Genomic DNA, 17,073 nt, shown 5'->3' on the forward strand with positions numbered 1-17,073 from the left:
GCCCCCTGGTATCTCAGCCCTGGGCTCCCCAGTCACTGCTCTACCGGTGCCCCTCAATCCCAACCTGCAGCCCTGTGGCGCTTGCTGAATCCTGCTGCACCACAGCCCATGGCAACTCAGCAGAGTTAACAGTTGTAAGCTGAGACTGCCACAGTCGTTGCATGTGGGACTAGACCAGGCCCAGAGCGCAGGGTTCAAATGTTCCACCTTCCAAAAAAAAAACGTCCCTGTGCTGCAAGGTGGGAGTGGGGCTGTGGAGTTTGCTCCAGGGCACCCTGCGCTTGGGAGCCAAGTCCTGTTAACAGCCAGGTGTGCAAAGGGGCCTGCTCTGGAGCCACGGACATGGATCAGAGTAACACTCTGCTCTGTTATGGTCATTCCACCCCACAGGGTGGAGGGTGAATGCACCTGCCCCTGCTCATCCTTCCACGCATGTCACTCAGGGGCACTTGGGAGCAGTGACATGTCTGGCTCCGCAGCCTAGGGAGAGACACAAGATGGAGTGGTGGGGGGTGACGAGACCTTGGGAAGCCCTTGTCTCAGTTCCGTTTATTATCCTGCACGTCAGGGAGACGTGGCTTCACCTTGCCTTACTGTGGAGCATGTACCTGGCTCCTTTACTGTTTAACAAGGGTTTATCCAGGCAAAAGAGTGTACACTGCCTGCCCTGTGACCAGTGGACCCGCCCGTCACGCTGCAAGGTGACACAGGACAAGCACTCTGTAATTACCAGCCCCATGACATCTGCAGGGAGCTCCTGGGTTCCCCGTGGGAAAGAGAGTGGGCCCTGACCCAATCAAATTGGAGGGGAGCCCTGGGAAAGGGGGTTGGGCAAGGGTAGATACATATTGGGGCTGCAAGTCAGGAGGGTTTGCCACTGGAGGCCAGACCCTTATCTGCAGGAACCTCACTGCAGACGGGGAGGAGATTCTGGCCTGCGAGGAGTGGGTGTGTCTGTCTGGGGGTATGCGGGGCGTCCCAGCCCACGCTCTGTGCTAAGAGTAGGCCCTGGGGCTCTGAGTTTGGGGGATGTAGACATAACCCCAGACAGGTATTGTGCAGCGGTCATCCATCCTGGCTCCAGTGGGCAGGTAAGCAGCCGTGACACGCCCTGGGGGCACTGCTGGAGCCCACAATTCCCCAAGTGACCAGTCTGGCCCCCCATTCTCCCCCGAACTCCTTCCACAGCCCCGTGGATCATCTTGAAGCCTCTGCTCCTCACTCATCTCAGTGTCTGACACATTGGGATTCCAGAGAACAAATCATTTAAAAAGACACAGCCAGAGCCCTGGCCCCACAGCCCCGGGCGTTTGCTGGCTGGGCAGTGAGACGTCTCTTATAGTCCCAGTTGGACTGGTGGAGCAGGGAGGCAGATGGAACAGGGGCCTGTAGTACCTGCTTGGTGGGGCGGGTGACTGGCCTGGCCAGGCCAGGGTTCCGGGGTGGCGGCGGTGAAGAAGGACTTTGATGGGTTCAGGCCATGTGCTCAGTGACATCAGAATTTCCCTTGACTCTAAGTTTTACATTAATTTTTATATCTTGGCAATGGTTGTTCCCACTCGCTCTCCGGCCTGGGGGAGGCTCCTCCTGCAATGGTGCTGATTTCGATGGCATCGAAGACTTTGGACTAAACTGCATCATTCAGTTGGAAAAGGGACCTGCTGGGTCAGAGCGGGAGAGTCAAGGCCTTGACAGTGGGATCCACCCTCCCGCCAGGCCCCGCTGAGTCAGGGCACCCCTGCATTGTGCCAACCTAGAGTGCATTGGTGCACAGATGCCTCTCTGCAGGACAGCATGGCCCACAGTCTCTCTCCCCTGGGCCCTGCTGAGCCAGGGCACCCCCTGCATAGTGCCAGCCAGAGAGTGTCTTGGTGCACAGCACCCCCTGAGCAGAACAGTGCGTCCCACTGCCCTCCACCTCCCAGCGATGAGCTGCTCCAGTCAAAGTCAGAGCTGGCTGTACCAGAGTGGGGCTGAGGGTAGGCGCTCTGCAGACTCACACCCCAGCAGCACAGCAAGCTCCAGCCTCGCCCTAGAGGGAAAACTCTGCTGGGGCTGAGAGGGGAGTGTGGTCTCCCCAGCCCAACCACTGCTTGGCGTCTCTGCTGAGACAGCCACAGGATCTGGACTGAGATGCCCCAAATGTATCTGACAGCCGGGCCCACAATAGCTGAGAGGGCAATAACATGTGGTCACTACAGGAGCGGGGGCCATTTGGACTCGCTGCCCTAAAGGCTCTGTCACCCAGGCCAGGGGTCTCTGTGCCCATGCGAGGCGAGGGAGTCTTGCTCCTGCAGGTGTGCGGCTAGCCCAGGGAAGGCCAGCACTGCGATTTCCACAACCCTAACTGCACCACGGCAGGAAGGGCCAGACCCTGCTGCAGGTTCTGACGTATCCACTGAGAAGGGAGCGGTGGACAGTCATCAGGATCACCGGGTGAGCTCTGAACCTGCCAGGCTCAGTTCTTTGAGTGCCATTTACACCAGGGCAGAGCAGGACTGGAATGCCACCCAACTGGGATGGCCTATTGTGCCAAGGTGCACTGACTCTGGGTTCGCAATGACAGGCAGCAGGGCGAAGGCACCAGGCCACTGACTCCAGCATTGCAGTGACCAGCACCAGGGGAAGGCACCAAGCTGCACTGACTCTGGGTTCACAGTGAGAGGCAGCAAGATGATGGAACAAGGCCACACTGACTCCGGATTTGTGGTGACCGGTGCCAGAGTGATGGCATCAGGCTGCACTGACTCTGGGTTCATGGTGACCAGTGCCAGGGGACAGCATCAGGCGTCACTAACTCCGGGCTTGTGGTGACCAGTGCCAGGGCACAACACCAGGCCACACTGACTCTGGGTTCGTGGTGACTGGTGCCAGGGCACAGCGCCAGGCTGCACTGACTCCAGGTTTGTGGTGACCGGTGCCAGGGCACAGCGCCAGGCTGCACTGACTCCAGGTTCATGGTGACTGGTGCCAGGGTGATGGCACTAGGCTGCACTGACTCTGGCATCGCGGTGACTGGTGCCAGGGCACAGCGCCAGGCTGCACTGACTCCAGGTTTGTGGTGACCGGTGCTCACCTCTCTCCCTCGCAGACTGTGCTATTCCACATCGCCGTTCTGATTGTGCTGGTTTTCGGGCACATGTGGCTCCTCCTCGCACGGTGACAGCTCATCAATGGATGTCTGGTTAGTGATCCCTGGGGAGACAGGGCATGTGGGGCACTGGGCCTTGCTCATGAGACTGGAGCTACTGAATGTGGCCCATTGGCTCCATGGTCTCGCTGCAGGGTGCCATGAGGGGGCTGCTTCACACCACCTGTAATAGGCAGGCATGCAGACTGAGCTGAGACCTGCCAACTTGTCTCATGCAGGGCCGCAGACCCAGCCTCCAGGGGGTTGCCATTCGGCCGCCATGCAGCCAGCGTGGGCTGGAGTGTCTGGCCTTTCTCCACCTCACTCCACTTCCCTGCGTTGGTTTGGTTTTGGAATTAGATGAACAGCTTCCGCTGGCCCCCATCTGCCCTGCTCCCAGGAGCACCTGCAACCCTCAGCCCTATGGGCTATGCTGCCACAGCCACAACTACTGCTCAGAGCCCACCTGGTTCCCTCACCCCTCAGTGCAGGGGCAAGGTTCACACAGCCGGGTCCTTCCTCCTGTGCCACCACTGCCCCTCGCTGGGACCAGCGAGGAGGGATGACTCGATCTGGAGGGCGCGGGGGGCACAGTGAGATCACCCTGAGAGTTTTTCAGATATGGAGGGGAGGGATTCTCCTCAAAGGGCCCCAGGTCCTGGGCAGTACGTACCGCTGGCAGCTCGGTCCTTCCACTTCTGCTTGTTCTCCTGGATGTACTTGGTCCATGTGGAGCGGAAGCTGGTGATGTCAGCGTTGATGTCGCCCAGCTCTGAATGCTCATCTAGGGATGGCTGCTTCCACTGGGAACTGCAGGGAAACCAGAGGGGACAGCGCAGTGTAGTGTGGGAACCACACAAAGGCTGGGAGGCACGGCAGTCGGAACTGGGCTGGGGCGAGGACACTGAGGGCTTGATCTCCACTCCAGCCTATGGACCTGGGAGCTGCCTGCACCCAACAGCTCAGCAAATCAGCCCCTCAGCTGGAGTAACACATAACCCTGGATGCACCTGCTCCCTGGGCACCCCACAGCATCAGCATTGCCCTCCTGGCACAGAGGAGAAACTGACGTCTAGGAGGTGAAGTGACCTGCCCAGTGTTCACAAACGGGCAGAGCTGAGACGAGACCCCGTGACTCTTGCCTTGCAGTTCCCAGTCCCTTACACTGAGAGCCCACTGCCTCCTGGGAGCGCCTGCTCCCTGAGGGTGTGAAGTGGATGGCAGGAGCATGGGGAGCAGTAATGCTGCTGGCCTGAGGACAGGAACAGCTGCCAACAGGGAGGCTCTGCTGGCGCTGACCCAGTGAATGGCGCTGACCCAGTGAAGGGGCAGCGCTGAGCTCTGTTGGACCCCTTGCTCCCTCTGACGGCTCCGTCCTCCTTCGGCGCTCCCCACTGACTCCCCTCAGACCTGTTCCATCCTCGGCGATGCTGTTATGCACACGGCCAGCAGGGGGCGAGCACAGATCGCACATGAGGCAGCTGGGAACCGGAGCTGGGCAAACCTTTCCTAGCAACGCCCCAGGGGTGTGGCATTTGCATGTGGCTGTAGGGTCTGCACTGGCAAACACAAGCACGTGAATGTCATGCAAAACTTGTCCAGGCTCAGTTATCCCTTCATGGTGTTGGTGTTCACAGGCACCACGTGTCTAGAGGGGCACCTGCCATCAGCATGACAAACCCCATGGTCTTTGGCCACTTCATAAGTCTTGTGGCTAAGGACTCCTGGGTTCTATCCCCTGCTCTGGGGGAGTGGGCTCTAGTGAGTTAGAGCAGGGGGGGCTGAGTCAGGACTCTGGGGTTCAATCCCCAGTTCTGCCACTTACTTGTTTGGGGCCTGATCCAAAATGCATTCAAGTCAGTGGAACGACTCTGAATCAGGCCTTCTGCCCTTGGGCTCAATCTGACCCTCCGTTCCCCCTGGTGAAATGGTGCTAACAATGAACATAAGCTAATGGTGAGGATCTGTTAATTCATGTCTGTGAGGCTCAGGCACTGCAGCCTGGAGCCATCGGCAGGGTCCCAGCTGGGCCCTGGCCCTCGGCTCTCACGCTGCAGAGAAGCTGGCAGGTGCATACAGAGCAGCTGTGAAGCTCTGAAGTTGGGCTGTGACTCCCAGCTACAATAAGGAGCCGTTTACACAGAGCCTGACTTTGCCCAAGGCCACGCCTGCCCCGGCTCCCCAGCTTCCCAGAGCCGTGCGGAGATAAAGACCTTTGGAAGCAACACCTTGACATTCTGCTTTGTTTCCATAGAGAAAAATCATGACCTGTAACTCCTGCAGGGCTCAGCAGGGACTCAGGCAGGCGGCGCAGCTGGGAACCTGTCTTTACAGCGTGGCAGGGGCAGACTGGGCTGGAGCTGCAGCCCAAACTTAGGCTGAACCAGCACTTTGTTGGCAGTCTGAGGAAGTCTCCGTGGTGGTTGTTTTACTGATGAAGTGGGTATTCACCCACGAAAGCTCATGCTCCAAAATGTCTTAGTCTATAAGGTGCCACAGGATTCTTTGCTGCTTTTACAGATCCAGACTAACACGGCTACTCCTCTGATACTTTACATATTCCTGCTGCTCTGAGGTGGGGGATGGGGGGGGGTCTGTTATCAGGAGACTATTCGAGGAGCAGAGAGATTAGCATCTCATTTGCATAAGGCCCAGCTGACGGTATTGCCAGAGCTGGATGTTCAGGCAGGTCCCAAAGCTTCCAGCATCTTTCCTTTCATGGCCATGTCGGACTGCAGCCAAGGGAATCTCTGGGAGGTGGGGAAGGATGCCCGGGGGAACATACAGGGCTCATGGGGATACTAGGGCTAGTCAGCACACCAGGGGCTGGGTGTGGGGAACATCACTGGGGTCAGTGAAGTTCCACTGGGTAAGTGGCCCATTTCTCTGAGCTGGTCCTGGAGCTGGGACTCATTTGTCCAGATGCTGGCTGGTGGGTCTTGTTCACACGCTCAGGGTCACGCTTGTGGCCAGATTTGGGGACAGGAAGGAATTTTCCCCAAGGTCAGATTGGCAGGGACCTTGGGGGCAGGGGTTCGCCTTCTTCTGCAGCATGGATCGGTTTGCTGTGATAATCTGGGCAGATCCTACCTAATCAATTCCCTGCCCGGGCAGAGGCCTTGGGCACTGGCAGCACCTCGGTCTCTCCTCTTCTCTGCCTGTGGCCCACAACAGCTTTGCTTTCTGAGGCCTGAAATACGTTGGTCTGACTAAAGTCATTGAGCTCAACATAGGGGAGGCTGGCTGATAATCAGTGGCCCGTATTGGAGAGGAGGCCAGGTTCAATGTGCTGATGGTCCATTCTGGCTTAAACTATGGAGCAAGAGGAGAATCAGGCTCATTCACCCTTGCTAGTAGTCAGGGCTGGCTTTAGGCCAATTCCACCAATTCCCCCGAATTGGGCCCCGCGCCTAAGAGGGCCCCGCGCCCAGTGAGAATCCCTTCCCTGGCTAGAGGTGCCTTTTTAATTTTTACTCACCCGGTAGCGCTCCGGGTCTTCAGCAGCACTTCGGCGGTGGATCCTTCGCTTGCTCTGGGTCTTCGGCAGTGGGTCCTTCAGTGCGGCCAAAGTGCTGCCAAAGACTCAGAGTACCGCCCGGTGAGTACAAGCCCTACGTGGTTTTTTACATTTTTTTTTTATATATAGTCATCCCTGCCGGGGCCCATCGAAACTGTTCGAATTAGGCCCCGCACTTCCTAAAGCCAGCCCTGCTAGTAGTGTCAGCATTTTACACATGGGAAAACCGAGGGATTGGGAGACCTGCTTTACCTACAGCTGCATCATGAACCAGTGGCAGAGATAGGACCAGAACCCAGGCATCCTGCTGTCCAGTCTCACAGGCATTCTTCTGTGCTCTGCTGGCTCGAGGCACAGGGGATCACAGCAGCATCATCCTACAGGGGGGTCTGTCCCCTCTGGACAGCATTGGGGGCTGCCTCACTTTACTAGCCTGGCTACTGTTTCAGTCTAATTCTGTTTCTGGACAGGGAGTGCCCCTGAGAGCAGGGTCAGAGGACACAGGCCCACCTGGCTCACAGCACTGCCTGAGTGAGGAGCTAGCCCAGCCCTGCAGATTCGAGCATCTCGGAAACAATTAAAATAATTGCCTCTAGACTGAATGACCATCCTGCAGCCGGAACAACGGAGACACCAGCAAAGGTTTTGCTGATCCTTGGGCTCTGGGACACTCAGGCTCATATCCCTGCTCTGAATTGGGCTAAGTAGGACCTGGGCCCTGTGCCTCCCCACCAGGGCCGGCTCCAGGCACCAGCACAGGAAGCAGGTGCTTGGGGCGGCCAATGGAAAGAGACGGCACATCCGGGTCTTCGGCGGCAATTGTGCAGCGGGTCCCTCGGTCCCTCTCGGAGGGAAGGACCGGCCACCAAATTGCCGCCAAAGAATGAAGCGGCGTGGTAGAGCTGCCGCCGAAATGCTGCCAATTGGGGCTTTTTTTTTTTTGTCACTTGGGGCAGCAAAAAAGCTGGAGCAGGCCCTGGTCTCCCCAGCCCCAGTGAGCACCTGGCCCACTGGGTACTTTGGGGTGCATCTCTCTCGCTTTCTCTCTGGGTATTTGTCAAGGTCTCAGTCCTTTGCCAGTGTGGAACTAAACCAAATGCCAAAACCTGGCCAGTTTTCACACCATGAAATTCTTGTTTTCATGCCAGGCCTATTTTGAACCCCCGCTCCCACGGAGAACAATTGGGATCCTCCCCTCCCCCCTTCCCCATCCTTGAGCACAATGAAGAATTCCCCTTCCCCCCAGAATAATGAGAGCTGCTGGGACAACCTGGCCCTAGGACACTGGGCTCTGCCCATGAGATCCAGGCCCCAGGCCCCCAGCAGTGTAACCACCTCCTGGAGGGAGGACTGAGGCAACACAAGGTGCCAACAGCTTCCCTGTGCCAGGAGGCCTGGAGCTGCCCAGCCAGTGACACCCCAGAACTCTGTGGCACTGGCTGGGAGGGAGTCAGTGACGTGCCCAGGCAGCTCCCACTGACCAGACTTTGACCAGGCCTTGCGGCTTGCCGTGCCCTGAAGATCTCTGAAGACAGAGGTGAACACAGCACCGGCACTTCCCTTGGGGCAAACTCCCCCATGGGACAAATGGCACAAGAGGTATGGACTGGACTGGGCCTATGTACCGAGTGTGCAGCCTGGGAGCCAAGACTCCTGGGTTCCAATCCCAAATCTATTGTATGCTTGCTCTGAGTCCCTTCCCTGCGTCAGGCCTCAATTTCCCCACCTGCAATGTAGGGATAGTGATATGACCCCTGCATTCCTGAGCACACTGGAAAATCAGTGCTAGTAACACTCCCCTGAGCTTTCTAGCTGCTGTGAGCCCCCCATGCTGTGCTCACCTGCTCTGCTGGCTGGAGGAGGACTTAGACTTGGAGCCTTCCTCCACCAGCGGGAGGACGATCTTCTCCGCCACGTCCGTCAGCACCGAGAAAGTGGGCTCCACGATGAAATCGATGAAACCTGCGGAGGCAGGAGGCGACATTAGAATGTGATGCATCCAGAGCCCCACTGGGCCATGTGCCCCTGCGCTAGCAGGGCTGCAAGCACAGACATGAGGGCATGGCCTCGCCCAACAGGCAGGCAAGTCACCAAATGCATCAGGGCAGGTGTGGGTGGGTGGGAGGGAGGCAGCGACTCACCAATCTGGGACTGGGCCACCAGCGTGGACTTGCGATCACAGAGCGGAGAGAAGGGCAGGCCCAGCTCAGCCTCCTTGTCCCCCTGTGGGAAACAAGACAAAGAGAACCATTAACCCTGTCAAATGCCCGGGGCACCCGGCCCCAGGGTGACGCAAGAGCAGCCTGAGCACAAGAGAGGGAGTCAGTGGACTCAGCTACTGCTCTGAGTGTGGGAGATACAAGCCAGGACACCTGGGTTCTATCCTCAGCTCATCCAAAACACAGGATTCAAACTGTTCCTGGGTGTGAGGCTCACTCTACCTGCCACTGAGCAGCCCAGCCCCCGGGGTAGGGACAGCAGGTGTGAGGCCCAATCTACTGGATCTGCACCCGTCTGTCTGTGTCTCTGGGAGCGAGTTTGGTTCACGCAGTGAGTGTTTGTAGCTGCAAATGCCTGTTTTTACACACCAGTGGGGAGGAGTCTGTAGTGACACCCCATGGCAGCATGGTATCGCAGTCACCACGCGGCTGTCACACCCGGAGGCCACGCTGCATCGCAGTCACCACGCGGCTGTCACGCCCCGAGGCCACGCTGCATCGCAGTCCCCTCGCGGCTGTCACGCCCCGAGGCCACGCTGCATCGCAGTCCCCTCGCGGCTGTCGCGTCCCGAGGCCACGCTGCATCGCAGTCACCTCGCGGCTGTCACGCCCCAAGGCCACGCTGCATCGCAGTCCCCTTGCGGCTGTCACGGCCCGAGGCCACGCTGCATCGAAGTCACCACGCGGCTGTCGCGCCCCGAGGCCACGCTGCATCGCAGTCACCTCGCGGCTGTCGCGCCCCGAGGCCACGCGGCATCACAGTCACCACGCGGCTGTCGCGCCCCGAGGCCACGCTGCATCGCAGTCCCCTTGCGGCTGTCACGGCCCGAGGCCACGCTGCATCGAAGTCACCACGCGGCTGTCGCGCCCCGAGGCCACGCGGCATCGCAGTCACCTCGCGGCTGTCGCGCCCCGAGGCCACGCTGCATCGCAGTCCCCTTGCGGCTGTCACGGCCCGAGGCCATGCTGCATCGAAGTCACCACACGGCTGTCGCGCCCCGAGGCCACACTGCATCGCAGTCACCTCGCGGCTGTCGCGCCCCGAGGCCACGCGGCATCGCAGTCCCCTTGCGGCTGTCACGGCCCGAGGCCACGCTGCATCGAAGTCACCACGCGGCTGTCGCGCCCCGAGGCCACGCTGCATCGCAGTCACCTCGCGGCTGTCGCGCCCCGAGGCCACGCGGCATCGCAGTCACCTCGCGGCTATCGCGCCCCGAGGCCACGCTGCATCGCAGTCACCACATGCCTGCTGCACCCCATGACTGCGTGGCATCGCAGTCACCACATGCCTGCTTCACCCCATGACTGCGTAGCATCGCAGTCACCACATGGCTGCTGCGCCCCATGACTGCGTGGCATTGCAGTCACCATGCTGCTGTTGCGCTCTGAGGCCACACGGTACCACACGGCTGTCACGCCCCATCCCCCCATGGCCGCAGGGCATGGCAGTCACCACATGGCTATCGCGCCCCGTGCTCAGAGCAGGGAAGGAACACCACTCCCTGTCAAAGGCTTCTGGAGGCACCTGGGGTGGTTCAGCGGCTCTTTGGCAGTTAATTGGGTGGCTGAGCTGCCTCAGGAATGTTCCTTATTATGGCTGGGTCCCATTCCTAAAATCCATTCAAGTTCACTGAGCGCTGGACTTGGGGCCATGATCTGCTGGTTTCCATATCCAGCCCCACCGTGTGAGCCGGGGCAAGCCCTCCTCACCAGGCCTCGGTCTCCTCATCTGTAAAATGGGGTTTGTGCTGTTTCCTTGGTGGGTGGCAACCAAAGTTGTGTCTAACTGCAGTCGGAGAGTCAGGACTCCAGGGTTCTCTCCCCAGCTCTGGAGGAGAGTGGGGTGTAGTGAGATTGAGTGGGGGATGGGGTTAGGACTCCAGAGTTCTCTCCCCAGCTCTGGGAGGGGAGTGGGGTCTAGTGGGATTGAGTAGGGGGGAGGGGCTGGGAGTTAGGACTCCAGGGTTCTCTTCCCAGCTCTTGGAGGGGAGTGGGGTCTGGCGGTTAGAGTCAGGGAGTCAGGACTCTGGAGTTCTCTTCCCAGCTCTGGATGGGAGTGGGGTCTAGTGGGATCGAACAGGGGCAGGCAAGGAGGCAGGACTCTGGGGATCTCTCTCCAGCTCTGGACGGGAGTGGGGTCTAGTGGGATCAAGTGAGGGGGGGCTGAGAGTTAGGACTCCGGGGTTCTCTTCCCAGCTCTGGAGGGGAGTGGGGTGTAGTGAGATTGAGTGGGGGGTGGGGTTAGGACTCCAGGGTTCTCTTCCCAGCTCTGGAGGGGAGTGGGGTGTAGTGAGATTGAGTGGGGGCAGGCAGGGAGTCAGGACTCCAGGGTTCTGTTCTCAGCTCTGCTGCTGGCTTTGAGCCACGTTCCTTCCTCTCTCTGTGCCCCGCCCTTGCTGCTGGGGAGCTCCATTAGTTTTGTGCAGCCCCAAGCTCCGTGGCTGGAAGAGGCTCTGGGCTGGGCTCTCTCTGTCACGGGCTGGGTTCGGAATCACTGCCCCAGCCAGCAATACCCAGCTCAGCAAAGCCTCCGAAAGGCTGGTTGGTAATGCAGAGTCACAGGGAAGATTGTGCCACCAACAGGGCGACACTGGGGCAGGCCCACAGTTGGGAGCGGACCGAGGCAGGTCACAGCAGGGATGGCTGAGCTCCAATGCCTCACCTGGGGCTGTGAGGCTGCGTAAGGGAATCACCCCCTCTCCCCCCTCGGCCAAGAGGAGCCGGTTCAGGGGAAGCCCTGGCAAGGCTGACCCCACTCTCCACACGCAGCCTGGGTATGGACTCTCTCTGGCAGCGGGTGACACTGAAATCACTGGGGATCTCTCGCCCCCTGGGACAGATTCCCAAGGTGAAGGCTGCCTGAGGCTGCAAGCTCCTGGGTCCCCTGAGCTGCTTCCGGCCAAGACCTGGAACCCCACGGGCTCATCTGGTTTTCAAGGGCGTTGGGAACAGCCACAGGCCTTGGGACCAGCTGAGCCTCCCCATGGTACCTGTCTGAAGAACTCCTCCATCAGAGCCTTGGTCCAGCGGCTGTGAACGCTCCATTGCTTGGTGGGGTGGCTGATGTCGGCTGCATGCAGCAGCAGCGACAGCGCTTTCGATTTATCGATCCTGCAGAGGGAGGCACAAGAGGCATTGTGAGGGAGGGGCCCTGCTCTCTAACCAGCCTCCACCCAAGCACGGCCTGGGCCCACCACTGTTCATCCCTGACGCCCGGACACAGCTCAGCACACAGGCACGTTCACACACCGCCAAGCACAGACACAATTCAGCTCAACCGTGTTCAGGCCATTACGATCATCTGCTCTGTCCATCTGCATCTCCCCGGCCAGCGCCAGGGATTCCAGCATCCAGCCGAGCCAGAGTGAAGCTTTTAGAGCCAAACTCCAAGTGTCCATTTGGGCTGCAACAGGAGCTGTAATTCCTGGCTCTGGCAGATGGTACACACACTAACTCCGATGGAGCTAGTGCGCTCAACACAGAAGTGTGGCCACAGTGTCATGGCAGCGAGACGGGCTGGCTGCCTGAATACACACCCAAGATTTCACATGGGAGTTTAGCCTGCACCACCACCCACGCCACCGCAGCCACACTGCTCTTTGTCACCTCCATCAAAGCTAACGAGTGTCCGCACACCCAAGCTGGGAATTACAGCTCCAGCTGCAGGACAGATTGACCCCACGTGACAGAGAATCCACTGCACTCTGGGACCAGTTGTTCCCAGGATTAATTTTCTTCACTTAACCTTTGGCACCTTATTTCTAGCCTGAATTTGTTGAGCTTCTGCTTCAAGCCATTGGATTGCACTCTGCCTTTGAGTGTGAGATTAAAGAGCTCTTTGCTCTCAGAAATCTGCTCCTGTGTAGGGATTTACAGACCAGGTGTCATAAACAGATAGCTAAGGGTTAATGTCTCTTTCACCTGAAACACCTGACCAGAGAACCAATCAGGAAACCGGATTTTTTCAACTTTGGGTGGAGGGAAGTGTGTCTCTGAGTCTTTTGTCTGTCTGCCTGTTTCCTCTGAGCTTTGGAGAAGTAGTTCTATTTTCTAGTCTTCTGTTCTAAGTGTAAGGACAAAGAGATCAGATAGTAAGTTCTATGGTTTCTTTTCTTTGGTATTTGCATGAATGTAAGTGCTGGAGGGCTTTGATTTGTATTCTTTTTGAATAAGGCTGTTTATTCAATATTCTTTTAAGCAATTGACCCTGTGTTGTATCATCTTAATACAGAGAGAGCATTTGTATTTTTTCTTTCTTTTTTATATAAAGCTTTCTTTTAAGACCTGTTGGAGTTTTTCTTTACTTCAGGGAAATTGGGTCTGTACTCACCAGGGAATTGGTGGGAGGAAGAAATCAAGGGGAGAGCTGTGTGTTGGATTGCTAGCCTGATTTTGCATTTCCTCTGGGTGAAGAGGATAGTGCTTTTGTTCCAGGATTGGGAACGGAGAGGGGGAATCACTCTGCGTAGTTTCACAGAGCTTGTGTCTGTGTATCTCTCCAGGAGCACCTGGAGGGGGGAAGGGGAAAAGGATTATTTCCCTTTGTTGTGAGACTCAAGGGATTTGGGTCTTGGGGTTCCCAGGGAAGGTTTTTCAGGGGGACCAGAGTGCCCCAAAACACTCTAATTTTTTGGGTGGTGGCAGCAGGTACCAGGTCCAAGCTGGTAACTAAGCTTGGAGGTTTTCATGCTAACCCCCATATTTTGGACGCTAAGGTCCAAATCTGGGAATAAGGTTATGTCATGGTGGCAGTGGCGGGAGATAGACAGAATCCAGAAGCCAGTAGGAATATTATATTTTTCTTTTCTCTGCTAAGGGTTTTTTAGCAGAGAGAAACAGGTTGGTTTTAAAAGGGAACCAGAGAGAATTTTTTTTTCTGCTCTCTCTAGCAGTTTGTGGTTTGCATGTTAAGCGAGAAGACTGTTAAGGGTCTTTTGTCATGCAATAGCCCTCCCATTAGGAGGCAAAGTACCAGCACTTATATGCATGCAAATAAAGTGGTTTTTCTTGTTTCCCTTAATTGAACATTAGCTAGAGAGAGAAAAGGAAAAAAGCACTGTTGCTAGGCAGACTTCAGGAGGCAACAGAGAACCTGCAGTTCAGAGGATAAACACCGGAGGGCACCCCAACACAAGAAAACAGGAACCATGTCTACCAGGACAAAAATGGAGGCCGAAGACCAATTCAAAGAAGCTGAACACAGGCGACAACTGGAAATGAAACAAAAAGAGATGGAGATAAAAGAAAAGGAAGAAAGCATCAAACTGGCAGCCTTCCAAAGAGAACAGGCAGCCCAAGAGGCAGCACACAAAAGAAAACTAGAAGAAGAAGAGGTGGCCCACCGCCGAGAAATGGAAAAACAACAAAAAGAAATGGAAAAACAACAAAAAGAGAATGAAGAGAAGGAAAAACAGAGAAAACATGAACTGGAGATGGCAAAAGCTGGGCTGCATGTGCCAGCCAACCCTAACAACCCGGCGCCAATTATTGCTCCACAGCACAGGAAATTTCCCACCTACAAGGCAGGTGATGACACCGAGGCCTTCTTGGAAAATTTTGAAAGAGCCTGTCTTGGGTACAGCATCCCCGAAGACCAGTACATGGTAGAATTAAGGCCACACCTCAGTGGACCTTTAGCAGAGGTGGCAGCTGAAATGCCCAAGCCGCAAATGAATGACTATAAACTTTTTCAAACCAAGGCCAGATACAGGATGGGGATAACCCCAGATCATGCCCGTCGGCGCTTCAGAACCCAAAAATGGAAACCAGAGGTGTCATTTCCCAAACACGCCTACTACATTGCAAAAAACTATGAGGCCTGGTTAACAGGAAACAACATTCAAACCTTGGAAGAAGTGAACCTTCTCATACAAATGGAGCAGTTCTTGGATGGTGTTCCTGAAGACATCACACGGTACATACAAGATAGAAATCCCAAAACTATCGCTGAGGCGGGGGAGATTGGAGCCAAATGGATGGAACTGGCAGAAAGCAAAAAAGCTACTGTCAAGGGGAACGATTACCCCAGGGGGCACACAGACCATAAACCCTACAACCGAGGACAGCCAAAGACCCTACATACCACCCAAGTAAAGCCACAGATACCCTACTCTTCAACCTCACCAGTCTCCAGTAACTCACCTCGGCCCAGTGACCCATCAGATGGAAGATGCTTTAAGTGTAATGAACCGGGACATATCAAGGCCAACTGTCCCAAGAACACCATGCGAGTGCAATTCATTACACCACCATCACCCCAAAGATCCCCAGGCCCAGATGCCTCTCAAATACCCTTGGAGCGAAGGGAAAATTTGAGAGTGGGCGGAAAGAAGGTTACTGCGTGGAGAGACACGGGGGCACAAGTGTCAGCTATCCACCAATCCTTCGTTGACCCCAAATTCATCAACCCAAAGGCCAAAGTTACAATTTACCCCTTCATGTCACAAGCTGTACACTTGCCTACAGCTCAACTGCCTGTCCAGTACAAAGGCTGGTCAGGAATGTGGACTTTTGCAGTCTATGACAATTATCCTATCCCCATGCTATTGGGGGAAGACTTGGCCAACCAGGTGAGGCGGGCCAAGAGAGTGGGAATGGTTACCCGTAGCCAAACCAGGCAAGCTTCCAGACCCATTCCTGTTCCTGAGCCGTCCACAGAGGCCCCGTCTGTGTTACCAGAGACCCAGACAGAGGTAGTGGACCCGGATTCCATGCCTACCACTGAAACAGCCACAGCATCTCCAGTCCCAGGCCCGGAACTGGAACAACAACCAGCACCAGCAAGTGCAACCACATCTTCAAACTCAACGCCAGAGGGCGCCAGCGAGCCAGAACTGGCAGAAGCGCACGACAGCCATACCCAAAAGGCTCAGCCAGAGCCTGAAATACCCTCAGGTGCACCAGCGGAGAGCGGTTCACCAGCAATGGAAACAACCCCATCACTTACATCGCTTCCAGAGGGACCAAGCCCAAGTCCACAGTCTGAGGAAGAACTGGTGACCCCAGCCTCAAGGGAACAGTTCCAGGCTGAGCAGGAAGCAGATGACAGCCTTCAGAAAGCGTGGGCGGCGGCACGGAGCACCCCACCGCCTCTCAGCTCTTCTAATCGATCCCGGTTTGTTATAGACCAAGGACTTTTATACAAGGAAATTCTTTCTGGTGGACACCGGGAAGAATGGCAGCCGCAAAAACAGTTGGTGGTTCCAACTAAGTACCGGGAGAAGCTCTTAAGCTTAGCCCATGATCATCCCAGTGGCCATGCTGGGGTGAACAGAACCAAGGACCGGTTGGGGAAGTCCTTCCACTGGGAGGGGATGGGCAAGGATGTTGCCAAGTATGTCCGGTCTTGTGAGGTATGCCAAAGAGTGGGTAAGCCTCAAGACCAGGTCAAGGCCCCTCTCCAGCCACTCCCCATAATTGAGGTCCCATTTCAGCGAGTAGCTGTGGATATTCTGGGCCCTTTCCCAAAAAAGACGCCCAGAGGAAAGCAGTACGTACTGACTTTAGTGGACTTTGCTACCCGATGGCCAGAAGCAGTAGCTCTAGGCAACACCAGGGCTAACACTGTGTGCCTGGCCCTAACAGACATCTTTGCCAGGGTAGGTTGGCCCTCTGACATCCTTACAGATTCAGGGTCTAATTTCCTGGCAGGGACCATGGAAAAACTGTGGGAAACTCATGGGGTGAATCACTTGGTTGCCACCCCATACCACCATCAAACCAATGGCCTGGTGGAAAGGTTCAATGGAACTTTGGGGGCCATGATACGAAAATTCATCAACGAATTCTCCAATAATTGGGACCTAGTGTTGCAGCAGTTGCTGTTTGCCTACAGGGCTGTACCACATCCCAGTTTAGGGTTTTCACCATTTGAACTTGTGTATGGTCACGAGGTTAAGGGGCCATTACAGTTGGTGAAGCAGCAATGGGAAGGGTTTACGCCTTCTCCAGGAACTAACATTCTGGACTTTGTAAGCAACCTACAAAGCACCCTCCGACACTCTTTAGCCCTTGCTAGAGAGAACCTAAAGGATGCTCAGGAAGAGCAAAAGGCCTGGTATGACAGACATGCCAGAGAACGTTCCTTCAAGGTAGGAGACCAGGTTATGGTCTTGAAGGCGCAACAGGCCCATAAGATGGAAGCATCATGGGAAGGGCCATTCACGGTCCAAGAGCGCCTGGGAGCTGTAAACTACCTCATAGCATTT

At 56.2% G+C, this 17,073-nt stretch overlaps 1 protein-coding gene across 5 annotated transcripts in view; it reads right to left on the minus strand.

Moving 5' to 3' along the window:
* The window catches only part of PDE1B (phosphodiesterase 1B), a 140,570-nt gene continuing 123,497 nt past the window's right edge, over positions 1–17,073 (minus strand). For 4 of the 5 annotated variants that reach the window (XM_030546226.1, XM_030546227.1, XM_030546228.1 and 1 more), the window contains 6 exons: positions 11,857–11,977; positions 8,789–8,870; positions 8,489–8,609; positions 3,804–3,940; positions 3,077–3,195; positions 1–1,658 (listed from right to left, as the gene is read on the minus strand). In XM_030546226.1, the coding sequence (XP_030402086.1) occupies positions 3,098–3,195; positions 3,804–3,940; positions 8,489–8,609; positions 8,789–8,870; positions 11,857–11,977 (559 nt within the window). In that variant the 3' untranslated portion in view covers positions 1–1,658; positions 3,077–3,097. Of the gene's footprint in view, positions 1,662–3,076; positions 3,196–3,803; positions 3,941–8,488; positions 8,610–8,788; positions 8,871–11,856; positions 11,978–17,073 lie in introns of all 5 variants that reach the window. The other variant, XM_030546230.1, reaches the window with a different exon arrangement.

The sequence above is a fragment of the Gopherus evgoodei genome, unplaced genomic scaffold, assembly GCF_007399415.2.
Source record: "Gopherus evgoodei ecotype Sinaloan lineage unplaced genomic scaffold, rGopEvg1_v1.p scaffold_42_arrow_ctg1, whole genome shotgun sequence".
In the NCBI taxonomy this organism is placed as follows: domain Eukaryota; kingdom Metazoa; phylum Chordata; order Testudines; family Testudinidae; genus Gopherus; species Gopherus evgoodei.